Genomic DNA, 24,556 nt, shown 5'->3' on the forward strand with positions numbered 1-24,556 from the left:
TCCAGATGAGTTACAATAATAAAGGAATGGACATGAGAGTAATAGAATTGTGAAATGACTTGCTGTCACTCAAAACCCAGGGTATACAGAAATGAGGGAGAAGGTGAAAAGGGTTCAGAAATATTGGTTTGGGGGGGGCGTTAGTGTAATGTTTAGGGACAGACATCTTGCCCAAAGGTGTCTGAGCCAGTTGACCAGGACTGTAAGAATCAGGCGTGACAAATAGTAGTAGTAGTAGTAGTGGTAGTAGTAGTAGTAGTAGTAGTAGTAGTAGTAGTAGTAGTAGTAGTAGTAGTAGTAGGGGTATTATTATTCATCGGACTACTGTTCTCATCTTCAGTGTGATTTTCACAACATTTCGGTCGATATAACCTCCGACCTTCAGGTGTATCTTGTCTAACTTGGAAATTTTTATGTCAAACTCGGGAATTTCGAGCGGAACCCTTTATTTACTTCACGGAGGTAGCATGCTCTTGTTCCATCAGCCATGACTGGATAGAGGTCCTAAGTAATTCGCGAATATATATTTCGGTCGGCCACACTTCAGGAGAATATCACTTTTACAATTGATTTTTCTCAGTACTCTAACCACTGCGCCATGGGTCTTTGTGGGCAATTCTAGCACGAATTTTAGTAGTAGGAGTAAGCATAGATGAGGGTTAGTTATTCGTATTATTTGGATTCTTCGGACTGCTGTTCTCGATTTGAGTGTTATTTTCACAACGTTTTGGTTAATGTACACTTCAACCTTCTTCAGTTGTATCTTGTTGAACTCGGAAATGTTTCTGTCGAATTCTGGAATTTGGACAAAATTTCAAACGAAACCCTTTATTTAATTCATGGAGGTAACCTGCTCTTGCTCCATAGCCCACACTGAGAATTGAACTTTCAACCTTCAGGAGAAAGTCACTTTTACAATTGATTTTTCCAAGTACTCTAAGCACTCCACCACGGGTCTAGTATGGGCAACTGGAAAATAGAATTGTGAATTACTTGGGACTTCTATCTAGTCATGGCTGACGGAACAAGATTATGCTACCACCATGAAGTAAATAAAGGGTTCCATTCGAAATTCCGTTTAAATTCCCGAGTTTAACAGAAACATTCCAGAGCTTGACAAGATACACATGAAGAAGGTCGGAGGTTGCATCGACCTAAACGTTGTACGAATGACACTCAAGATGAGAACAATAGTCTGAAGAAACTAATAAAAATAATTGATCCTCATCTCAAAAAGTCATTACGATAATAACTAAGACTATGACAACAGCATATTCTTATCATTGTTTTGACTCTCGAGTATATATCCGACACAGTTAAACACAGTTAATCAACCGAGAACCACATGACTCTATATAAAAGCATATAAGATATCAAGGAGTACACTCTCGAGATTTAAAGCAATGAAAAGAATGTGCTGTTGTCATAATGACTGTGTGTGAAAACTCCTAGTGAGTATATTACTGAATTTTTAAGATGCAGATCGATAATTTATATTATTTGTATCATTCTGACTACTGTTTCCATCTAGAGTGTTATCCTCACTACGTTTTGGCCGATGTAAACTTCAATCTTCTGCTGGTGTATCTTTTCGAACTCTGGAATCTGTAAGGAATTTCGGACGGGACTCTTTATTTAATCCACAGGGTATCATTCTCTCATTCTGTTAGCCATGACCAGGTAGAAGTCTTAAGCAATTCACAATTGTATTCTTATTATCGTCTGCACTAAAGATTGAACTTTCAACCTTCGGAAATGTCTCACTCAGAACTGAATTTTACTTAGTACTTTATCCGTTGCAGCACAGTCCTAGTGAGTAACTAAGATTATTACTACTATTAATAGTGGTGATAGTAGTAGCAGTAGTAGTAATTAATTTAACTAACTAATTAACAAACTACAAAATATCAGACTTTCTGAAGGTTTAGGCTTCCTGACCCAAAATGCAGCAAACATTGATGCTATTTTTTCTTTGTGTTTGCAAAACTCAATCATGTTCTGCTAAGCAAAAAACAAAAACAATTTTCCTCTACAAGACAACCAAACTAAAAATCATGAATAAATATTTGAAGTTACAAATAAGTTGAAGCATTAGTAACCCTTATCCTCGAGTGGCTTCCGGGCCTTGATAAGTGGTGATTCCTGTGTAAAAAAAAATTTTTTTTTAAATTCCGAAAATTACTGGATTCTGCAATAAATGAAACGAAAAGGGTTGATATCTTTGTAAAAAAAAAAAAAAAAAAAAAAGAATCCCAACCAAACCAAACACTGTGAATAAATATTTGAAGAATAAATAGCCTGAAAGGGGTTGATATGCTGTAAAACAAAATGACCCAACTAAACACCATGAATAAATATTTGAAGATATAAAGGACTTGAACCATAAAAACTTCGTCAAAAATTATTGGATTCGACAATAAATAACCTGAAAGGGATTAATATGCCGTCCAAAAAAAAACCCCCAAAAAACCACTGTGAATAAATATTTGAAGCATAAGAACTTTTTTCCAAAATTACCCAAAAAGAGTTGATGTGCAATAAAACTAAGCAAACAAATCAAACTACAAAATAAAATGGGGCCACCTGTGTCAGCTCTTTCACCTTTACCAAAAATTACACACTCCACTGACGCTGCTTGTAAAAACGCTCAGTAGTGCAATTATTCCAATAACAAACCGGTTCATATATATATATATATATGTTTTTTTGTGTAGCCTAAATTCTTTTTGTTGCCATCTGTCATATGTTTATTATTTACGTGTGTATTTCCACTAACTGTTTCAGGATTTAATGAGAAGGTTTTATGTGTGTGTGTGTGTGTGTGTGTGTGTGTGTGTGTGTTTGATAAAAATTGCCTATGTACTTTTTTTTTGTTTTTTTTTTTATAAAATATTTATCACAAAAAACAGAATTCTTACTTTTGGGGGAGGGGGAACAAGCAATAAGTCGTATTATTTTGGGATTTTTCGGATTACTGTTCTTATCTTTAGTATTATTTTCACAACGTTTCTGTTGATGTAGCCTCCGAGCCTCTTTAGGTTTATCTTGTCGAACTCGGGAACAGTTTATTTAATCCACGGAGGTAGCATGCTCTTGTTGTAAGTATTTGAGGTCTCATATGTGATTGATTCACTGAAACTAAAAATACTTAACAAATACAAATACTTAATAAACACAAATAGGACGCAAGTACATATATACACATTTATTATGAATTGACTAACGTAAAGAATGAAGTAACATCACAATATATATCACAACAATTCGGTACTCACTTTAGAAGTGGTTAGAGTTCTACTCAGTCTCATAGTGGGTATAGTTCCCATAAGGGGTAAAAATGTACCTTCCCTTGTCAAGGCGAGGACTTTGTGTGTCTGTATGTGTCCCAAGGGAAGTAACTCTCTGGTGTATATCTTAACTGATGTTCTTTGCCCATATTCCCCTACACTCTCGTTCGGTCAGCCATTCCTGAGTAGAAATCCTAATTACGTAATTTGCAATTGTATTTTGAGTGTCGCCCACATTGAGGATTGAAACTTCAACCTCCAGAAGAGTGTCACCCACAACTGAATTTTCCCAAGTACTTTATCCACTATGCCATGGGTACTTTTCAGAAAGTAATAATTCAGTAATCTTAATAATAATACAAATGTACCTTCCCACACCCATCATCATCATCATATTAAGATCCGTTTTTACATCCTGCCATCATTATCGGTTTTTACATACTAGCCCTGGTGCAACGAGATCAGGCTGTCTGAAGATATCGGCTTCCTGACTGAAATGCACTAAACATTAGTGTTATTGCTGTTTCCCTTTCAAATTGCAAAACTCAATCATGTTTTGCAAAGCTCAAAAACGAAAACAGCAATTTTCTCTACAAAACTATCAAACCAAACACCATGAATAAATATTTGAAGATATAAAGAACTTGACACATAAAAAACTTTGCCAAATTGATTAAACTGAAAAAGGATGATATGCCGTAAAGCAAATCTACCAAACTAAACACCATGAATAAATATTTGAAGATATGAAGAACTTGAAGCATAAAACTTTTTTTTCCAAAATTATTGGATTTGTCATAAAATAACCTGAAACAACCATAAAACAAAACAACCAAACTAAACACGATTGAAAAATATCTGAAGATATAAACAACGACGCATAAAATGGCTTAATTCCTAAATTACAGCATTCAGCATTAAATGACATAAAAAAGGTTGATATGCTGTAAGCAAAACAACAAAAACAAAAAAAAAATACTATCATCATCATCATCAGTTTAATGTCCACTTTACATGCTTCCATGTTGGATCGTTTTCAGAAATTTACTTCCAATCCAACCTATCTCTGGCCAAGTCCTTATTTGTCCTTCTTTCTCTCAAGTCCATCTTTACCATTTTCTCTCATCTCTTTTTTAGGCCTTCCCCTCATAACTGATCCTGCTACCTTAACTGGTCTACATCTACTAACTCAATCACTTCCGTTCATTCTTTCATTTGGTTTAACATCCGTTCTGCATGTGATGTACGGCTTTTGGAAATTGACTTTTAAACTAACCTATCTCTAGCCAAGTCTGTATTGATCCTTCTTTCTTTCAAATTCATCCCCATCACTTCTTACTAGGACTTAATTGACCTTCCCCTACTAGGACTTAATTGACCTTCCCCAGCTAACTGATTCTGCCACTTCAACTGTTTTACATCGATTAGCCCTTGCACTTTCACCTAATTCTTTCAATGTGAATAAATCAACGAAGACTCCTGACATTATGGCAAGATGAATGCATGTTTATAAAAACAAAAATTTCCACATGAAGTTAGATTAATGAGGGAAGTGAAAAATTTCATTAAAAGTTAATACTTACAACTACGGTTATACTTTAGAATATGATGTCATAAACACAAAGTCTAAAAGGATATGTAACGATTAGGATAGCAAAAGGGAGTTGTTTAGGTTCGGATGTCTTTTTCAAAAAAGGAGGAAGAAGCTGGAAAAAGAAAACAGAGGAAAGAGAAAAAGACAGACGGAGAGAGAGAGAGAAGTTTTTTGCACGGGGCAACGCTGGGTAGCCCTGCTATTGGTTTTATAAAGTTCATACAAATTTAATACCATATATATATATATATAAAAAAAAAAAAATTGGTATTATAGTAAATTTGAGAGTTGATGCAGTGATTGCAGGTGATTAAATGACTTACTGACTAGATGTTTTTTTAACGAATGATAAAAAATAATTTTTTGTATGGTTTCAAATGTTAAAAACTTCAAAGACTATATATATATATATATATATATATATATATATATATATATATATGCTAGCAAAAGTACCTGTCGTTGACTGGGGTCAAAAACAGCCTACAGAAAATGGACTCTGATTTATGAAAGTATGATAGGTTATGAAAAGGAAGGGTTGTAAAGAGATAGCTTCGAATTTGGGGGTATCAAAACCAAAGCAAAATATGATGAAAGTAAAAATAAAATAGATAAACACCATAATTTATTATACCATACCTGTTCACACTAAAACACTTATCACAGTATTCTGTAAATCTATATTAAAAAACCTTGTTAAACTTTGTGACATATTTCCATTCTATGGAGGTCAGGTGCGAACGAACATCCCATAATTTTGTTATACTATATTTCTTCAAACTGAAACATAATTATCAAAGTATACTTACGCAGATAGATATGAAAAGTCTTTATTAAAGTTTGTGCCTATTTCCATTCTATGGAGGTTAGGCGCGAACGCAGACCCCACAATTTTATTATATCATCCCTATTTAAGTTAAAACATTCTTATCAAAGTATTCTTATGTACATCTATATCAAAAACACTTGTAAACGTTTTTTTTTTTAATTTTGAAATTTTTTATTTCCATACTTTGTGGACCAGGCGCGAACGCAGACCCCACAATTTTAATGTACCACCGTTCTGCCAGATCAAACACCCATTCCTGTGTCTCGATACATCTATCATTATATGTAATCAGTTTTTTATTAAATAGTCAACCATATAGGAGCCTGTTCGTGACCAGACACACACACACATTAAGCTTTATATTATATATATATATATATATATATATATATATATATATATATATATGGCATAATCATATTGTCATATCACTAAAGTTAAGCAATGTTGAGTCTGGCTAGTGCCAGATGGGTGACCATTTGGGAATTCTAGTCACTGTATGTGCTCTCCACTTATCTTGGCATTGTTTCCAGTTATGCTGAGCTTCTACTTGTCACTGGTATTCAACAATGTCGACTCAGGAGAGGTGTGGTTGGAGATTGTGCAACTCTTGCCACAAAAATTTCACACGCAGGCACCCTTACAGTGTGTAGCCACAGTCTGTCAAGATTATTTTCCGTCATTCTAAATCCATGCAACTTGGAATTAACGCATATGAAAAAGAAGCAAAATTAATAATTTATAAGTATTTGAGTCTGTACATGTCTTAGATGGTGGGAGGAAAAGGAAATGATGTGAAAGGACTAATTATAAGAGGAATGGAATGATGTAAATAATTAAAAGAGAGGAGGAGGAGGAGGAGGAGGAGGAGGAGGAGGAGGAAAGAGAGAGAGGATAAATTCCAAATATTTATGAAAACTCCTTGGAATTTTCAATTAGAGGGGGAGAGGGGAAAAAAGAGAGAGATAGGAGATAAGATCTGTTACGATGTCACAAGAGAGTTTCATAAATGTCTGGAAATTCCAAATATTCATGAGAACCCTTTAAAATTCCCAAACAGAGTAGAGACGAGGAAGATAGAAGGACAGGAAAAAAGGGCCTGTTATGACATCACAAGACAGTTTTAGAAATGTTTGGAAATTCAAAATATTTTTATAAATATTTCATAAAATATATGTAGCAAATACTGACCCGACGGGGCACGAGTAGTCTTGTATAATTTTTAAATGTATATATTTGATTTATATTTGATACTTTCGTTAAATTTTTTTTTTTCTTTCTTTCTTTTTCTGCATCCTCAGAAGAAGAATGGGAAGATGGACAAATGCGACAATCATTTTCCAACATGAGTCGGACAAGTTCGGTAAGTCATTCATTCAAATTTCGTTTTCACGCAACCATGTATCTGGAATGGAGGAGGGTCAAAGTAAGCAAGAAAGTGGAAATATATCTTTTTTAAATTTGGTACATTTTTTTAACCATATAAAACTGACTTCTTTTTTTCTTACTGTTTATATAAATACTTGGAAGAAGCGGAAGTGCTTATCTAATCAGAAGGCGAGAAAAACAGACAAGTTGAATTCATTAAATTGTAAATTCGCGATTGTCAGGAATTTCCAACAAATGGGTGAAAAACAAAATCAAATAGTAAACAAATAACTGTTACCAAAAGCAATAAAATGAGTTAGGTCAGGGTTAAAAAAAAGCGGTTCGGATTTTGTTTGGTTAAAAGGCTGTATCAATACATTATTCTTTATTTTTAACTAGGCTGGGTGCCCGGCTGTTTGGAGGGATGTTGAGCAAAAAAGAAAAAGTGGTAGTAAGCAAGCAGGCTCGAACCCATACCACGAAAGAGGATAAAAACGTAAAAAAAAAAAAAAAAAAAAGTGACGTCTTTACCATTGCATCCATCAGCAAACTGGAAGTGGCGAATGTTTAAATTAAGGCTAGTCAATCGAAAAGAGGGGATGATTTTCAAAAATATCGGCGGAAAAAGCGCCCCCTTCCTGTAGAAAAGTACCCAGTTGAGGGTGAAGGAATTAATGTTTTTAGCCAATTTTTTTACATTTATCGTCCAAAGGGTCGAGCTTCAAGATGATACTAATCTCATGCAAATCCGTTACCTCTGTCGAAAGTTTTAGGCAGATATACATACATACACACACACATACACACACACATACACACATACATACATACATACATACATGCATACATTTAAACAGACAGGTGAGATTTATATAATGGATGGAAATCACTTCAGAAAAGGCATGAAGCCACTTGATGTCAGGAGCTAAAAAATAATGCCATTTAAAAGTCAAAAACTAGCCAATGATAAGTGTTATAAGAATAGATTCCGATCCAGAAAACAGCAATTCTTTCCCCTTTGTTAGAAACATCTCTCATGAAATGTGAGGAATAAAGGACAAAAGAAGAAAAGGCCGCTCAAAATAAACCCAACATCCACTTGGTGGGAATTTGTATTTTAAATAAACAGAAAGTTCCGAAGAAATAAAAGGTGTAATTGTATTTCACCCATAGCTGGAGAAAAGAAGAGATGGAAGTGTACCTTTTCTGAGAGCATGACTGAAAGTGATGCCCTAACAAGTCAACAGTCCATGCCAGTAACCATGGCACAAAGTATCCTTTTGTATATATACTAGCATCTGTGAAGTTTGTATATATACTAGCATCTGTATATATATACTAGCATCTGTGAAGTAGCTGTTAGAAAGATCTTATCCTGCCTTGACAGAGTTCAGAATAGACTTCATAGCCTAGCAGGAGATGCCCTTTTCACTTCTCTGCAACCTCTTTCTCACAGAAGAGACGTCTCTGCTTTATTGTCATTTTCATGGCAAGTGCTCGTCTGAGCTCCGATATATGGTCCCCCCCCCCTCGTTAAACTCACGAGAAACATTCGTCTAGCTGAAACCACTATCAATTTCTCCCACTCTTTATCTGTGTCTAAACCTAAACGTAGATTCCATGAACAAAACTTATCTCTTAGAATCGCACACCTGTGGAACTCTCTTCCGTTTGCCTGCTTTGCAGCTGACTACAATATGGCCGTCTTCAAATCAAATGTAAACAAGTTCTTGATGAGCCGTCCCCTTAAGTAATCCAATTTACCAAATTTCCACTACTAACGATTACTACGATATTGTCCCATTGACTACCGTACACTCTTTTAACCCTTATCCTCGAGTCGCCTCTAGGCCTTGATAAGTGGTGACTTCTATATAAAAACAAAAAAGGCATGGCGCCCGGTGTTGCCTGGTCATAAAATGCACTTAAATATGATATTTTAATTTATGCAAATTTCGTATTTATTATTATAAATTCAATTCTCTATTGTATTCCTTATATAATAGTGATTTTAAAAATTAAAATATGAAATATGACGTTGGTGCCATCAACTAGAATTGAAACCAAAATATTTAGCTCTCCAGCAGTATTTGCAACCATATATGACCTAAGGACAGATGGATATCAAAACTTTAAAAATCAATGCAGTTTAACATATAAATGTATATTTGCACATGTATAAGATAACTTTAAGTTGACTTATGCCTGCCAACTTCCAATTTTCTCAATTTCGACCACTTAGCCGCTATTTTTATCGGCTAAAAACCAAATCAAATTTGTTCCACAGGTCCAAATCCCCTATATATCAAGTTTTAAGTATGTAGACCAAAAAATGAGGGAGTAGTTTGATAGAGACTGTTCTGCACAAACACTCACTTACAGACAAGGTCACTTTTTTATATAGATAGATACAGGGTGTTCAGAATGAATGTGATAATTATTCGATATTCTTTTATCTCGGGATCATTTGAAGTATTTAATAGTAGTAAAGTGCAATGGATAACTGGTATTTCCTTCCTTCCCACCACAAGATGTGACACAAGGTGGGAAGAGTCAAATCAATATTCCCCAAAACGATGAGCATTCTAACCTTTTAAAAATTGCCTGGGTAACTCATTGGCATTTTCCGATTGGGATAACTCAGGCAGTAAATGATAAGCTTACTTCATCCGAAAGATGGGAGGCAAGGTCTAGAAGGTCCACTCTCCTAGGACTAACCAGAACGAATGTCTTAGCCCAGCAGATGAAAGACCATCAAAATGACCAAGTTTCTGCCAGACTGTTGAGGACTGGCAAATGACCACAAGTGCAACGATGTACAAGCGAATGCAATGGACAGCTGTTTTCATGTACAAGTGATGGGTTTGAGAGCTGGAGACCATGGATGATTCAAACTTTTGGAATTTAAGCTGCAGTTCAGCGATCCTTGAATATCTTGTCGGGGGTTTGTTTTACAATCCACAGAAGTATGAAAAAGTTGTCAAACAAAATATATATATATATATATATATATATATATATATATATATATAAGAGTAGGTAGTAGTTTGCTTGAAGCATTGTTGGTAAAGAAATATATAGAATTTTTTTTTAAAAGCCAAAGACAATGCGGGGAAAGACGGGAATTCACACAACAGGTCACGTGAATCTTCACTGCGATACTATTATTGTAAAGAATGAAGCCCCTTGTCCGCATAATAATAGCAATAACAATCATAATAATAATAATAATGATAATAATAACGATAGCAATAGCAGTAATAATAATAATAATAATAAATTATACAATATTGTATAAAATAAAGGAAAAATAATATATATATATATATATATATATATACATATAACCAAAGCTTACAACAGAAATAATAAAAAAAATAAATAAGTAAAATAAAATTACCCCCAACTGACCCTGCCCTGTTTCTGCAGCCCAGCCACGTTCTTTTCCGCCATCTTGAATCCACTTTTGTCTTTTGAAAAAGAGAGCTCCCTTTCTCTCGAAATTAATCAGTTCCATACCACCCACGGACTTTACATACACCGGACATACCAGCAACTCGGTTATAAATAATTATACATTGAGATGAGTAAAGATAGACGAATAAAGGCTAGACACTCCTCTACTCAAGCATACTCGTCTACATTTGTTTGTTTTTCTTTCTTTACTTTCATAATTCCGGTCTTTCCCCCGCATTGTCTTTGGCTTTTAAAAAAAAAATTCTATATATATATATATATATATATATATATATATATATATATATATATATAATAATAAATAAATGTTATCAAAAGCAAGATAAGTTAATTTTCGACCTAAATGGATAAGTTTTTAGTGTTTTTATTTGATTTAAAATGTTTATTCAGTTTGAAAAAAGTAGTGATGAGCGCCATGTTAGAACTGAAAAAAATGGCCGCAATGTCTCTTTACATCTTTTTAGTCTTGACAATCACTTAAAAATAAAACAAAACCATAGTAGAAACCCACCCAATAAATGTCACGGTTTGTTTTTTATACTTTTTAAACCCTTGTCCACCTCCTCGAAAATCACCAATGTGAGAGACAACAACACGGCCAGAACAAGAATGGAAGCTGAAAGAGAAGAAGACCATGCACACGGCATCGGGTGTCAATGATTATTGTCAAGCACAGGAGCATGTGGCTACATACAAGTTAAAACACCTGAGCTGATATAATACTATGGACTATTTTTACCCCCGCCCCAAGCTAAGATAATGCGTAGAAATGACTCCTAAGAAAGAAAAGTTATCAGAAATGAAATTAGTAAAAATTTATGGGGGTCCATCGAAATCTTTTGAAATCTCGAGTAGGAAGACACCTCATAGTTAGTGATCAATTTCCGGGTTGATTAATGTCAATATTTTCAACTAGCTTGTTTACATGATTATCAACTCATTCCATATACTAACAATTTTTTTCACATTATCCTTTTATGTTATTCCGATTATTTGGATTACTGTGTACTTCTTGAGTGTTATCCATACAACGTTTCGGTTGGTGTGACCTCTCCGCTTCTTCAGATGGATCTTGTTGAACTCAAGGAAACTTCATAGAATTTCGAACAGAACTTTTTATTTAATCTGTGGAAGTAGAATGTTCTCGTTCCATCAGCCCTGACTGGGTGGAAGTCCTAAGTAATCGTATTTCAACATCGCCTCCACTGAGGATTAAACCTTCAATCTTATCCAGTTCCTCCTCGGCGGAGCTGGTCCCCTTCCCCTCACTCTCCACATTAAAAAACGGCCTTGTGCCTAATTTGCTCACTGGAGAAACAAATAAATAACGAACCTTCACTCTCCAGAAGAGCGTAACTTTCATCTGAATTTTGCCAAGTCCTTCTGCGAGGACTCGTGGGATAATGGATAAAGTGCTTGATAAAATTCAGTTGTAGAAATGCAATGACGAGTTTGACAGGATACGCATGCAGAGGGCTGGAGGTTACGTTGATCAAACCGCTCTGCGAATAACACTCGAGAAAAGATCAAAGTGTAGTATCTGTTCTTCAGATGCTGCACTTCAATTTCTTGTTCTGTCAGTGGAGGAGAAATCCTTCACGACGGAGACGATTTTTATTCTTGTTCCTTTTCTCCACGTTAAAAGACGACCTTGGTGTCTAACTCTGTCCCGTGGGGAGGCATTGTAAATAGGAACACTCGAGAAGAGAACAGTAGTTGGAATAATTCAAATAATATGAATTATCATCTTAAAAATCCAGAAACAAATTATCATTTTCCAAACTTTCAGGTGCTTACAGACACTGGCCTTGAACAACAGCTTTTACAACTTTTGTCATCAATGTCTCTCAACACGATCAGTTCAGATTCGAATGTCCAACCAAATGTACGCTATGTCCATGAATTCTTTCTACTAATGGCCATTTGCAACACGGTCGTAGTCTCAAATCATCCTCACACAGATGTGGTAAGTACTTGTTTTATATAATTATTTGATTTTTTTTTTTTTTTTTTTTTTTTACTTGGAGGGGGTGACACTGCTTATAAAGGCCCAAACGCCACTCGAGGATAAGGGTTAATGAGTCTTGGGTAGACGATGAAACAACACTGTGATTATCGCTGGTGATAGAACTTTAGGAACTTATTTGCATAGACTTGAAAAAGACCGTGTTATAGTCAGCCGGAAAGCAGCACCATGGGTATGAATTACTTATAAAAAGATGCTCGTTGTGAGTGTGTGTTTCTGTGGGTGTCTGTATCTGTGTGATATTGCCTTTCTTCCCAGAACTGAGGATATTTCTGTTGGCTGAAATAAAAGGCTACCAATGTACATGGATTATTATTAGTGATGGGACGATTCCAATATTTTTCCCAATTCCGATACAATTACCGATTCTGTATGAAATTTCCGATTCCAATACAATTACTGATTCCAATTCCGATTCTTTATAAATCTCTAAATATTTAACTAGAAAAGTGTTTTTTTTTTGTTTTTTTTTTAATCCTGATTACCATAAAAACACATCTTAAATGTGCTTATGTCTTATCAAACGTAAAAACACACTTGTGGGGGTGATCTAGAAATTTTAGTCTTACTGCAAGTTTACATCAATAAAAAAAAAGCAACGTTGAGCCTGGTCAGTACTAAATGGGTGACCATCTGGGACTTCCAGGTGCTGTCTCTGCTTATCTCGGCATTGTTTCCAGTCGTCCTGGTCTTCTCCTTGCCACTGGACACAAACAGTGCCGATTCAGGAGAGGTGTGGTTAGGGATTGCTCCACCCTTGCCTCACAATTACACGCACAGCTGCCCCTACAGGGGGTATCCTTTGTCTTTCGAGACTAAACGGAGGCATCGATCGACATCAATAATTTATTATCTTATTATTACTACAAGCAGTGGAAGATGTTTCTTGAACCAAAATCAAATAAAAAAGATAATTTAAAGAAACGGTATTGGCATCGGAAAATAGGCTCAAATTTTCCCGATTCCGATACCTCAAAAAGTTCCGATTTTTCCGATTCCGATTAGTCATCGCAACACTAATTATTATGCAATTAATTTAAACAATGTTAAAATATAGGATATTTGTTTAACAAAAGGATCGTCCAATGGCTGTTTTATATAATTATTTAATCTTTTTTACTGCTTATCAAGGCCTAAAGGACACTCGAAGATAAGGGTTAATGAGTCTAGGGTAGATGATGAGACAACACTGTGATGATCAGTAATGGTGGTTTAATTATTTAAGAAGACAGATCAACAAAAACTTATTTACATTAGACTTGAAAACGACCATAGTCAGCTGGGAATCAACCCCCACTGATATGAATTACTTATAAAAGATGCTCTGTGTGTGTGTGTGTATGTGTGTGTGTGTGTGTGTGTGTGTGATACTGCCTTTCTACCTAGAACTGAGGATATTTCTGTTATCTGAAATAGAAGGGTACCAGCATACATTAATAATCATGCAATTAATTTAAAAAATGTTAAGAAATAGGCTTCTTTTAAAAAAAAATGACCGTTCAGTGGCTGAAAGATTAAAGTGGGGAAAGAGATAGTTAATTATGTCTTAAGAGCATTGCTTAATTATATCATTGTGTAGTTGTAGCATAATTAATACATGGTGTCTTATTGAAACTTCAACCAGCACTGACGATATGTTGATCACCACCTGCTATTTTGGGCATGTCTGTTATAGTCAAAATTGTCTGCTCTTTATGATTTCCTGTTTCTGCTGCCCATTTGGCTGAATAATTAGACATGGTCAAATAAACAATAAAGCTATTCTTAACATGAGGAAAGTGGGTTTGTTATCTGAGAGAAAGATAATTAAGAAAGTGACCGAGCGATCCCTAGTTTTGTCAAGTAAATTCTTGCGAAAGTTGTGTTTGCGTTTTTCCTGCAATAACAACCTAAAGTGCACGAGTTAATGTCCCTGCCACAAAAAAAAAAAAAATCTTTTTATCCTGTCACCGCTTGCGAACTCCAATAGCGCCTAAATTTGCATAATCTTTTTATTTTTATATTATGTTTTGTCTCAGACGAATTCCAAGTTCGAGTACTAGTGCTTTTCTACAAAAGACACATGCCAACCATGGGCGCTTATTGCTGTGACTCTCACCGCCGTTATTACAAATCATTAATCAGAAGGGACCATATCTATCTTGTCACTGTCGTCTTGTCTACAGAGCAGAAACCGGAAGTAAAAAAGAGCTGAAAATTTGGACTATGACAGCCGTGTCTGACGGCATATCCTTTAAAAATAATTGTCATATGCATAAACATTCTTTGAATAAACAAAACGAATGTCATTTTTAAATTGGTGATTTTTTTTTTTCAATTCCATGCTTTCTCTCCCGAAAGCTTCGCCACATAACTGAGAACAGAATTTCTGCACAGGGCGGTGGGGAGTGGAGGTCGGTTGTTCCATTGTGTGAACAGGTGTTGATTGTTAGCTTATGCTGAAGAGCAGTATTTTTGTTTGTTTTTGTTCAGGGAGGTTTTGCTGTTCTCCTAGAGACAGCACATGGTATCCCCAAATGGTCACCTTTCTGGTACTGGCCAGAATGAACTTCAGTTAACTTTAAGGATCTAACAAGAATCAGTATATCAACATTATGCTGTCTATTACGATCTTGGGTTGCATATAAGCAAGTTGTTAAAAACCTGGGAGTTCGTTTATTGAGAAAGGCAAGCTGTGCATACACGCTATGTTGAGACGTTACGTTTTATTGGCAGCTGAGACAACACCATGAACTTAAAAGATGGTGTGTAAATTGCGGCGTCAGTGTAACGGAGTGCTGTCAATTTCTGTCATTTTTCAAAGACTTCCACATAGAACAGATTATTAGCACTTTTATCTATTGCCTCATGAGTCATCCAAAACAAGAATGGTCGCCTAAATAATTAAAATTATCAATCCTCATCTCAAAAATTCCGAAACGCAGAAAAATAGATTGGTTTGAAAGTCTTTTAAATGAGTATTTATAAGTTGGACTATGATTCTAATTTTGATTTTTATGTTCACAAAACATCGTGATATAATCTCTAGTGTTGGGACGATTAATTGGAATCGGTAATCGAAAAAAACCTGAACTCTTGAAGGTATCGGAATCGGAAAAATTTATGCCTATTTTTGGATGCCCTCTAAAGATTTTTTTTTTTTTATTGTCTTTATTTGTTTAAAACTTAATTTTTTTTTTAAACTTATATATTTTAATGATAAAATTATGAATAGCTATTGATTTTAAATTTTCAGTTAAATTAACATCTGTAGAATACTTCACAAGAATAATTTTGACGTTTGCAAAAAATATATGCACATATTACATTAGTTTATATGGTAATCAGATTCCCCTCCACCAAAAAAAAAACAAAACAAACTATATATATATATTTAGAAATTTAAAAAGAATCTGAATCAGAAATTGTATTGGAATTGCAAATTTTTTAAGAGAATTAGAAATTATATCTGAATAGGGGGAAAATATTGGAATCGTCCCATTACTAAAATCTCTGACGTTCTTCAGAAGCATCTTTTTTGAATTTGGGAATCTTTATGCTGAACTCGGGAATCTATAAAGGATTCAGTTCAAAACTGTGGGGAGTTGGTTTGTTGAGGAAAGCGAGCTGTGTGTATGCGTGATGTTAAAGCGTGACGTATTATGGGAAGCTGAGAGAACCTGGTAAAGTTAAGAGGTGGTACAAATTACAGCATCAGTGAAAAGGAGTGCTGTCATTTTCTGTCATCAGTACTTTATGAAAATCATATGGATTGTTTTTATTAGTGACGCTATCTATATGTCGGGTTCCAGATTTATTGATGCGTTAGTTAGTGATACATTTGAACTTGAACAGCAGCCATTATTGTTCCTCAACAGACAGGAAGTTTCGCCATAACAAAAATGACAACTAGCTTTCATTGCTAAGCAACAACCAATATAGAGTCTTTTCCCCCTTTCTTTTCTTTTTGTAGATTGCTGAAGCGTTTACGTCTCAAAAAAATAAATAAATAAATAAAAACATTTATGTACAATGCACTTGAAAAGTGTTATGCCCAATTATTATTACCTAGCTACTGTATATTTATTATAGAAAAATGGTGGGGTCCTTCTACCGCTGCAGCAGATATCTCACTTCTGATGCAATTCTCTACCTATATAAAAGCCAGGTACATCCAAGAATGGAGTATTGTTGCCACATCTGGGTAGGAACTGCTAGAAAGACTTATCCTGCCTTGACAGAGTTCAAAATAGATTTCATAGCCTAGTAGGGGATGTCTTTTTCTCTTCTTTGCAACCTCTTTCTCACAGAAGAGACGTTGCGAGCCTATCTCTGCTTTACCGTTATTGTCATGGCAAGTGCTCGTCTGAGCTCCAATCTATGGTCCAACTTTCACAGAAAACACTAGCTGAAACCAATATTAATAACTTCCCTCACTCTTTATCTGTGCCTAAACCTAAACATAGATTCCATGAACAAAGCTTCTTTCTTAGAACTGCATTCCTATGGAACTCTCTTCCGATTGCCTGCTTTCCAGCTGACTACAATTCGGTCATCTTCAAGTTCAGCATAAACAAATTCTTGTTGAACCGCCCCCTTAAGTAATCCAATTTACCAAATTTCCACTATTAACGGTTGCTACGATATTATCTCATTGACTACTGTAACTCTTTAACCCTTATCCTCGAGTGACCTCCAGGCCTTGATAAGTGGTGACTGTTATGTAAAAAAAAAAGAAAATTATTCTAAAATGTATACGCATTTTTTATACAAGAGAGTCATTGCTTATCAAAGCCCAAAAGCCACTCGAGGATAAGTAACGGTTAATGAGTTTCAGTTAGTCGGTGAGCCAACACTGTAATGGTTGGCAGTGGTGAAAATTGGGTAGAATTTAATTATTTATGATGACGGCTCAACAAGAACTTGTTTACATTGGATTTGAACACTATCATGTTGTAGTCAGCTGGAAAGCAGCTCTATGGTACAGAGTTGAATAGGTAGCATTTCTAGGAAAGAAACTTTGTTCATTCAATTTGTGCTTAGTTTTAGATGCAGATAGAGAGTAAGGGAAATTGTTAACAGTGGTTGTAGCTAGACGAGTGTTGTGAATGTCTTGCAGGTGGGGGGCATAGATTGAAGCTCAGTCGAGCACTTGCCATGAAAATAACGATGGTGCAAAGATAGTTAAAATATTCTGCTTTATACATATCTTAAGATATATTAAGATTAATAATTGGATCCATCAATTGCTGCCAATTTTTTAGATGGCATATCAATATACTTTGCTGTTATTTATTTATACCAATGGCACACTAGATGCCTCCGTTCAGTCTCAAGAGACAATGGATATCCCCTACAGAGGTAACTGTGCATGTAATTGTGAGGCAAGAGTTGTGCAATACTCACCCACACATTTCCTGAATCAGCACTGCTCGAGTCCAGTGACAAGGAAAGGTCCAGGACAACTGGAAACAATTCTCAAATGCTCGCTTATTTTAGTCTTAACCAGGATCATGTTGCTTAACTTCAGTGATCTAACAGAAACTGGCTTGTTAATGAGCGAAGATCACATACAGCACCTGGAAGTCCGAAATGGTCACCCATTTAGTATTGACTAGGTTCAACGTTGCTTAACTTCGGTGATCCAGCGGGAACCGGTGTGTCAACGTGATTATGCTGTATATATAGACCCGCAATACGCTCAAATATATCGACGTGTAAATATATACACACCTCAATAAGTATGCATCATATATATAACCCCCTCCATGTTAAACAGAAACCCATCGTACGACAGGTGGTTTCATCGACCGAAACGTTATGAAAATAACCCTCAATATGAGAACGGTAATGTGGAGAATGGCAAATAATCAATCATCATCTCAAAAAACTCAAACACATAACAATATTATTTAGATAATTCATACTAATGAACCGGTGTGTTAACGTGATGATGCCGTACACTAGTATTGTACCTATTTACTATGCCTCCCCACAGGACAGAGTTAGACACCAGGGTCGTTTTTTAACGTGGAGAAAAGGTACAAAAATAAAAATTGTCTCAGTCATGAAGGATTTCTCCTCCACCGAAAGAGAACAAGAAATAGAAGTGCAGCATCTGAAGAACAGATACTATACTTTGATGGTATTTATTTGCTCCCCCACTGAGCAAATTAGGCACAAGGCCGTTTTTAATGTGAGGTAAAAACCAGCTCCCCTAAAAGTAGGCAAAAAGGGGTCACTCTGGTTACCAAAAATAATAATTGTCCCAGTATAGAGGGTTTCCCCTCCATTGACTGGTACAAATTATCTTAAGTGCAGTATCTGCCGGAACAGATGGTATTTATTTGCTCCCCCACTGAGCAAATTAGGCACAAGGCCGTTTTTAATGTGAGGTAAAAACCAGCTCCCCTAAAAGTAGGCAAAAAGGGGGCACTCTGGTTACCAAAAATAATAATTGTCCCAGTATAGAGGGTTTCCCCTTCATTGACTGGTACAAATTATCTTAAGTGCAGTATCTGCCGGAACAGATGGTGTTTATTTGCTCCCCCACCGAGCAAATTAGGCACAAGGCCGATTTTTAATGTGAGGAGTGAAGGGAGGGGGAAGGGAAAAAGGGGACCAGCTCCCGAGAGGTGGGAAATGGGAGCTGGTTAATGGTCAGGCATGTGGGGTTGCCCCCACATCTGGTCTTTGCTAGTCATAGCTTGCAGCATCTGCCGGAACAGATGGTGTTTATTTGCTCCCCCACTGAGCAAATTAGGCACAAGGCCGTTTTTAATGTGAGGTAAAAACCAGCTCCCCTAAAAGTAGGCAAAAAGGGGGCACTCTGGTTACCAAAAATAATAATTGTCCCAGTATAGAGGGTTTCCCCTCCATTGACTGGTACAAATTATCTTAAGTGCAGCATCTGCCGGAACAGATGCTACACTTTGATCTTGTCCCGAAGGCCAAGAAAATAACTAGTATTGTAAATAAAGGCTTAAGTGTATGTATCGTGGTTTCTGCAAAAATAATATAGCTGTACTCCACCTATAAATTAAACTTGACTGAACGAATAGCAGCGAAGAAGCTTGCAGAAAAGGTGTCTGGAAATCATGGAAACATTGTTGAAACTGTTTTGCTTTCGCCACATTGGCCCTTTTATATATTGGCCTTTTAGAATATTCCAACCCATTCACTGTCTACATATGCAGATAGACAAAAACATAGTCACATGGATTTATGTGTAAAAAGATCGCATTACAACTGTGATTCTACGTGCCAAAAGAACCGTGTGGGCAAACGGTGACAAAATCAAATTGTTCCTGAAATAAATAAATTCCGGCAAAATAGATTCTTCTGATTACTAGGGCCATGACAACAGCATATTCTTTTCATTGTTTTCACTCTTGAGTATATATCCGACACAGTTAGACACAATTAATCAACTAAGAACCACATCAGTCTAGATAAAAACATATAAGATATCAATGGATATATACCTGAGAATCAAAACAAGGAAAAGAATATGCTGTTGTCATAGCCCTACTGATTATGTGACGAGCAACTTGATTTAGCTTGGCATTTGCTCTGCTACACATTGAGCTTTCCTACTAAAGATTTCCTACAGAAATTGCTGTATCCTTGTGGACACAATATGCCATAAATTTTTAAAGGGATAGAAGTTATTTAAAAAAAAAAAAAAAAAAGTGTGAATTACTAAAAATGCACCTTTCTTCATCTTTCAGATGGATGATAGCGGATTCATGCCCGATGGCTTTTACGACACATCCGGCTTAGCCCAGCCTTCATCGCCATTGTCAGCCAAATCTTTGTCAAACCAGAATTATCCACTGAGTCCAACATTCTCCGATTCTCCAGGAGTTTTAAATGCAATTCTGAATGATAACCCAGCGTTCCGGTCGAGAGACAGCAGTACAAACGGATCATTCATATCGGATATTTCACAAGAGAAAAACATGCGTTTCGAATCCGAAAGTCCGGATGAATTGGCGCTAGTGAAAGCTGCTAAAAGTTATGGCTGCTGTCTACTGAAGAGATCCAAATCCTCTGTGTATGTCCGATTGCCAGGTAAGTAGATCAATTTGTGTCTTTTCAATCCATCTTTGCAATAATCAATTTCATTCTTGTTAACTCTTTACATCAAGTAGCTTCATGCCTTGTCTGAAGTCATTTCCAGAAAAAAATGCTACATTCATTACTGATTAAAAAATTTTTTTTTTTTTTCTCCTTGTTGTTGTGGCAGTATAAGTTTCGAGTTGTTTAGCTCCCTCCCACTGCAAGAACTTAGACACCATGATCAGAAAGTGGGATTGAGAAGTCAGCACCCCGAGAAGAGGCACCCTGACCTACAAAAAGTGCCTGGGCAACCCCGTCGGCATTCTCCGGTAGGGGTGCCTTATGGCGATTAGCAATAAACTAACCCCCTTTCTCAAAGACAGAATGCAAAACCGGGGAGGGTGGATTGATCTCCTAGAACTGCACAGAACTAAACTCCTACCGCAAAATCAACAGGGACCGGATCATTACAGAGATGGTCTAATCTCTGTTGATTTTGGAGGCCCAGGAAGTTTCGAATTTCTTGTGTTATGACCTTGCAGGTCGGTAATAATCAAGACAAAGATGCTGATATAATTAACAAAAAGTATTGTAGAAGTACACGTCATGATTCTGGGGACATAACTGCCATGAATTGCAAGTATTTACTTCCTTCCCCTCACAGGAAGGTGTGATACAAGGTCGAAGATTAAAAATTGCCTGAGTAGATCCATCAACATTCCTCGGTCAGGAAGCCTCAGACAGTAAGCAATAAACCTACTCCACCTGAAATCGGGAGGCAAGGCTTGGGAGGTTGTGTAACGATGTTGCATGTCCGGGTAACACCAATTCATCCTACTTACAGGCTAAGAGTTGGGTGGGGTGGTTAACATGGGGTTTAAGAAATTCATTTTTTTCTCCAAAGTCTGGAATATGTTTTTATTGTTGATATGATAAGCCAGAAAAGAATAGTAAATTTGGCATAGCGACAAAGGGTCTGCTTTGGTATCTAAGGAATATTGTCATTTGGTCCACCTGTTATATTTAAGTGCCAGAACCCCCCGCCCCCATCCTCCCGTGTAAGTTATAGGAATTAAACCCAAAAGATAATAGAGAAAAATAATTTGTGTTGAAGGGAAAGAAAGAAAAATAGGAAAAAGAGAATTAACGAGAGATATGGTTACGAAAAGAAAGAAGAGAAAAAAAGAAAAGAAAAAAGAAGAAAATAATAATACAGAGAAAGAAGAGATTCAGAGGAAAAGAGAAAGAAGTAATCTTCAAATGAAAGAGGGAAAAGAAACCGATTTAATAAAAACGATTGTGTTTTTAGAAATAAGAGATTTTGCTAGTTGGCATCGAGGAGTGTACATCGTCTTGGGCTCCCGCATGGGTGGGGTGGGAGGAAGAAACTTTCATAAGAGCTAAGTTGAAAGGCTCTTGTTCCTAGCTGGGAAATTGTCTAAATGAACTTAAGTTGTACAACCTGCATCACAAAGTTGTTAAGAACCCAAAGAACTTAGCTTTCTTTGTACGAAGTTCACCATGAAGATCTTTTAAATAATTAATTTTGGTCGCCCTAAAAATGGAGAGTGGACCTGTAAATTCACCCTTGTCCGTTCGCAGTTTTTTCAATAACTATGCCTTGTAATTTTTTTAAAAATTTTGCACAAACATTAAGCATGATATGATTAAAAAGGTAACAGAACAGATTTTCCAGGAAAACTCCAGTTGCCCCCTTAGTGGTGCCTTTCAGGTTAAAATGGCTTAAATTAACACTTTTATGCTTATTAAAAAAAAAAAATTGATGCCTTAGATTTTTATAAAACTTTCTGGAAAGTTGTAACTAACTGATTTCTATATAATTTTGTTTGTCTATACTTCGCGATAATTCTTGAGTGTGCCCCAGGGGCTCTTTTAGGGTTAATAAAAACACTCCATTTTTGGGACTATTTTGCCATGTTTGTCCTAAATTTTCTGTGTATGTCTATTTAGCAGTTTTGCATGGTGCTGAACTCAAATGTAAATATGTTAAGACCTTCAGGTCTTTGGGGGCTAAATGGATGGGTGGCGGGAATGATGGACGTAGTCATTTCTTTTTTTGCATGGTGCAGAACTCAAATTTACATATGTTAAGGCCTAAAACTGCACAGTTTGTTTATTTCCACCAGGATTTGACGTCCTCTGAGGACTTTTGGGGCTAAAAGGGTATGGGGCAAATGCTGAACTTAGTCATATTTTTTATGCCTCGTTCACTGCGCACTCACGGGGGACCATGCATGCTTCACTTGTTTATTCATAAGAAATGGCCTCAGAGTTATTTCTAAATTGTTGACTTGAAACACGGTTTGTTGCAGCATGCAAACCATTCATCAGAGCATCTACAAAAGATGAACCCAATCATAGTATCGGACGACGAACGGCTAGCTGAAGATAAGAGTTGTCACATAGACTTAGGGTTGTGCACGTTTTGCATGGCCAGAGTATCAGAACAGTATTTTCCAGTGACCAGTGAGAGTCTGGTCACCCTTGAAAGGTCCACCACTAGACGATTGTAGCCCTGTTGGGTTGCATCTATGGCCCTGTGACATGGAATCAATGAACACGGCGAGTGGTATTTCACAAATATGGTCCTATGAATCAGGATTGTGACGGTTCCAACCCAGAGGACCTGTAGCATTGTAGTTGGACCTCCTAGGACTACACAGAAAGAATGCCTCAGCCAATCAGAAAAAAGGTCACAGAAATGATCCAGGTTGGAATCTTGATGTACATGTGTCAGTGGTCAGAGCAAATAGTCAAGTGAATGACGCAAATTGTTACCGTCAATGTGTTAGATTGTGTTAGATTGTGTTAGAATGTGTTAGATTGTGTTAGATTGTGTTAGAATGTGTTAGATTGTGTTAGAATGTGTTAGAATGTGTTAGATTGTGTTAGATTGTGTTAGAATGTGTTAGATTGTGTTAGATTGTGTTAGAATGTGTTAGATTGTGTTAGATCGGCGCCAAAGTTTTTGCTGATTCAAAATTTCATTTTGAAAATGAGAAACTGTATTTTTAAAAATCTTTATTCATAACAATAACGACCTTTGTTTTCTATAATTCGATTCCATCTATCAAAGAGCTTATAAATGCGTCGCTTGTAAAAATTCTTGAGGTTTTGATGTGAAACATTAATCCAACTTATGTTCAATCTCTTCTCGTGATCTTAACCTAAAATCATCTAAATGGTTTTGCAATCCTCAAAATAAGTGATAATCCGAGGGTGAAAGGTCAGTAGAATATGAAGGTTGAGGCAAGATTTCCTAACTATATTCTTCTAGAAGATCTTCGGTCAGTACAGCTATTGACTAAAGAAGGTCAAGCTGGGTTAGAATAATGGTTAAATAGTCTGAAAGAAAAAAATTAAAAATTAATCATGGTTATATTTTTGAATAATAATAATCTACACTAGCAGGACCTGTGGAAATTCCACAGGGGACTCATTGATGTTGGCATTCTGTAGATGTTCAGTGTAAATAGAGACGCTCTAATATTATTGTAGTTCTTTTGTTTAAACTGCAGAAGTACTTAACTAAGCTAACAGGAATGTTCAATCTCCTCTCGTGATCTTAACCTAAGGCCATCTAAATGGTTTTGTAATCCTCAAAATAAGTGATAATCCGAGGGGAGGCAAAATTTCCCAACCAAATTATCCTAGATTTTTGGTCAGTAGTGCTGTGTGAGGACAAGCATTATCTTGATGGAAGATGATTCCCATGGACAAAGCTTCTTCCCTAGAACTGCCTGCCTGTAGAACTCTGTTACACTGGCCTGCTTCCCAGCTGACTACAACATCTTCGTCTTCAAGTCCAATGTAAACAAGTTCTTGCAATCTCTCCTTAAATAGTCAAATTCTCTCTAATTCCCACTAAAAATGACTATTGAACTGTTGTCTCGCTGACCTCCTTACACTTATTA

At 36.2% G+C, this 24,556-nt stretch overlaps 1 protein-coding gene across 1 annotated transcript in view; it reads left to right on the plus strand.

Moving 5' to 3' along the window:
* Positions 1-24,556, plus strand: part of LOC145259203 (phospholipid-transporting ATPase VD-like) — a 297,081-nt gene that overhangs the window by 216,090 nt on the left and 56,435 nt on the right. Inside the window, exons 8-10 of the mRNA XM_080117034.1 lie at positions 7,012-7,073; positions 12,345-12,521; positions 20,291-20,633. Coding sequence (XP_079973160.1) covers positions 7,012-7,073; positions 12,345-12,521; positions 20,291-20,633 — 582 coding nt within the window. The remainder of the gene's footprint in view (positions 1-7,011; positions 7,074-12,344; positions 12,522-20,290; positions 20,634-24,556) is intronic.

The sequence above is a fragment of the Euprymna scolopes genome, chromosome 34 (assembly GCF_053919585.1).
Source record: "Euprymna scolopes isolate OS-2025 chromosome 34, ASM5391958v1, whole genome shotgun sequence".
Taxonomy (NCBI): Eukaryota; Metazoa; Mollusca; class Cephalopoda; order Sepiida; family Sepiolidae; genus Euprymna; species Euprymna scolopes.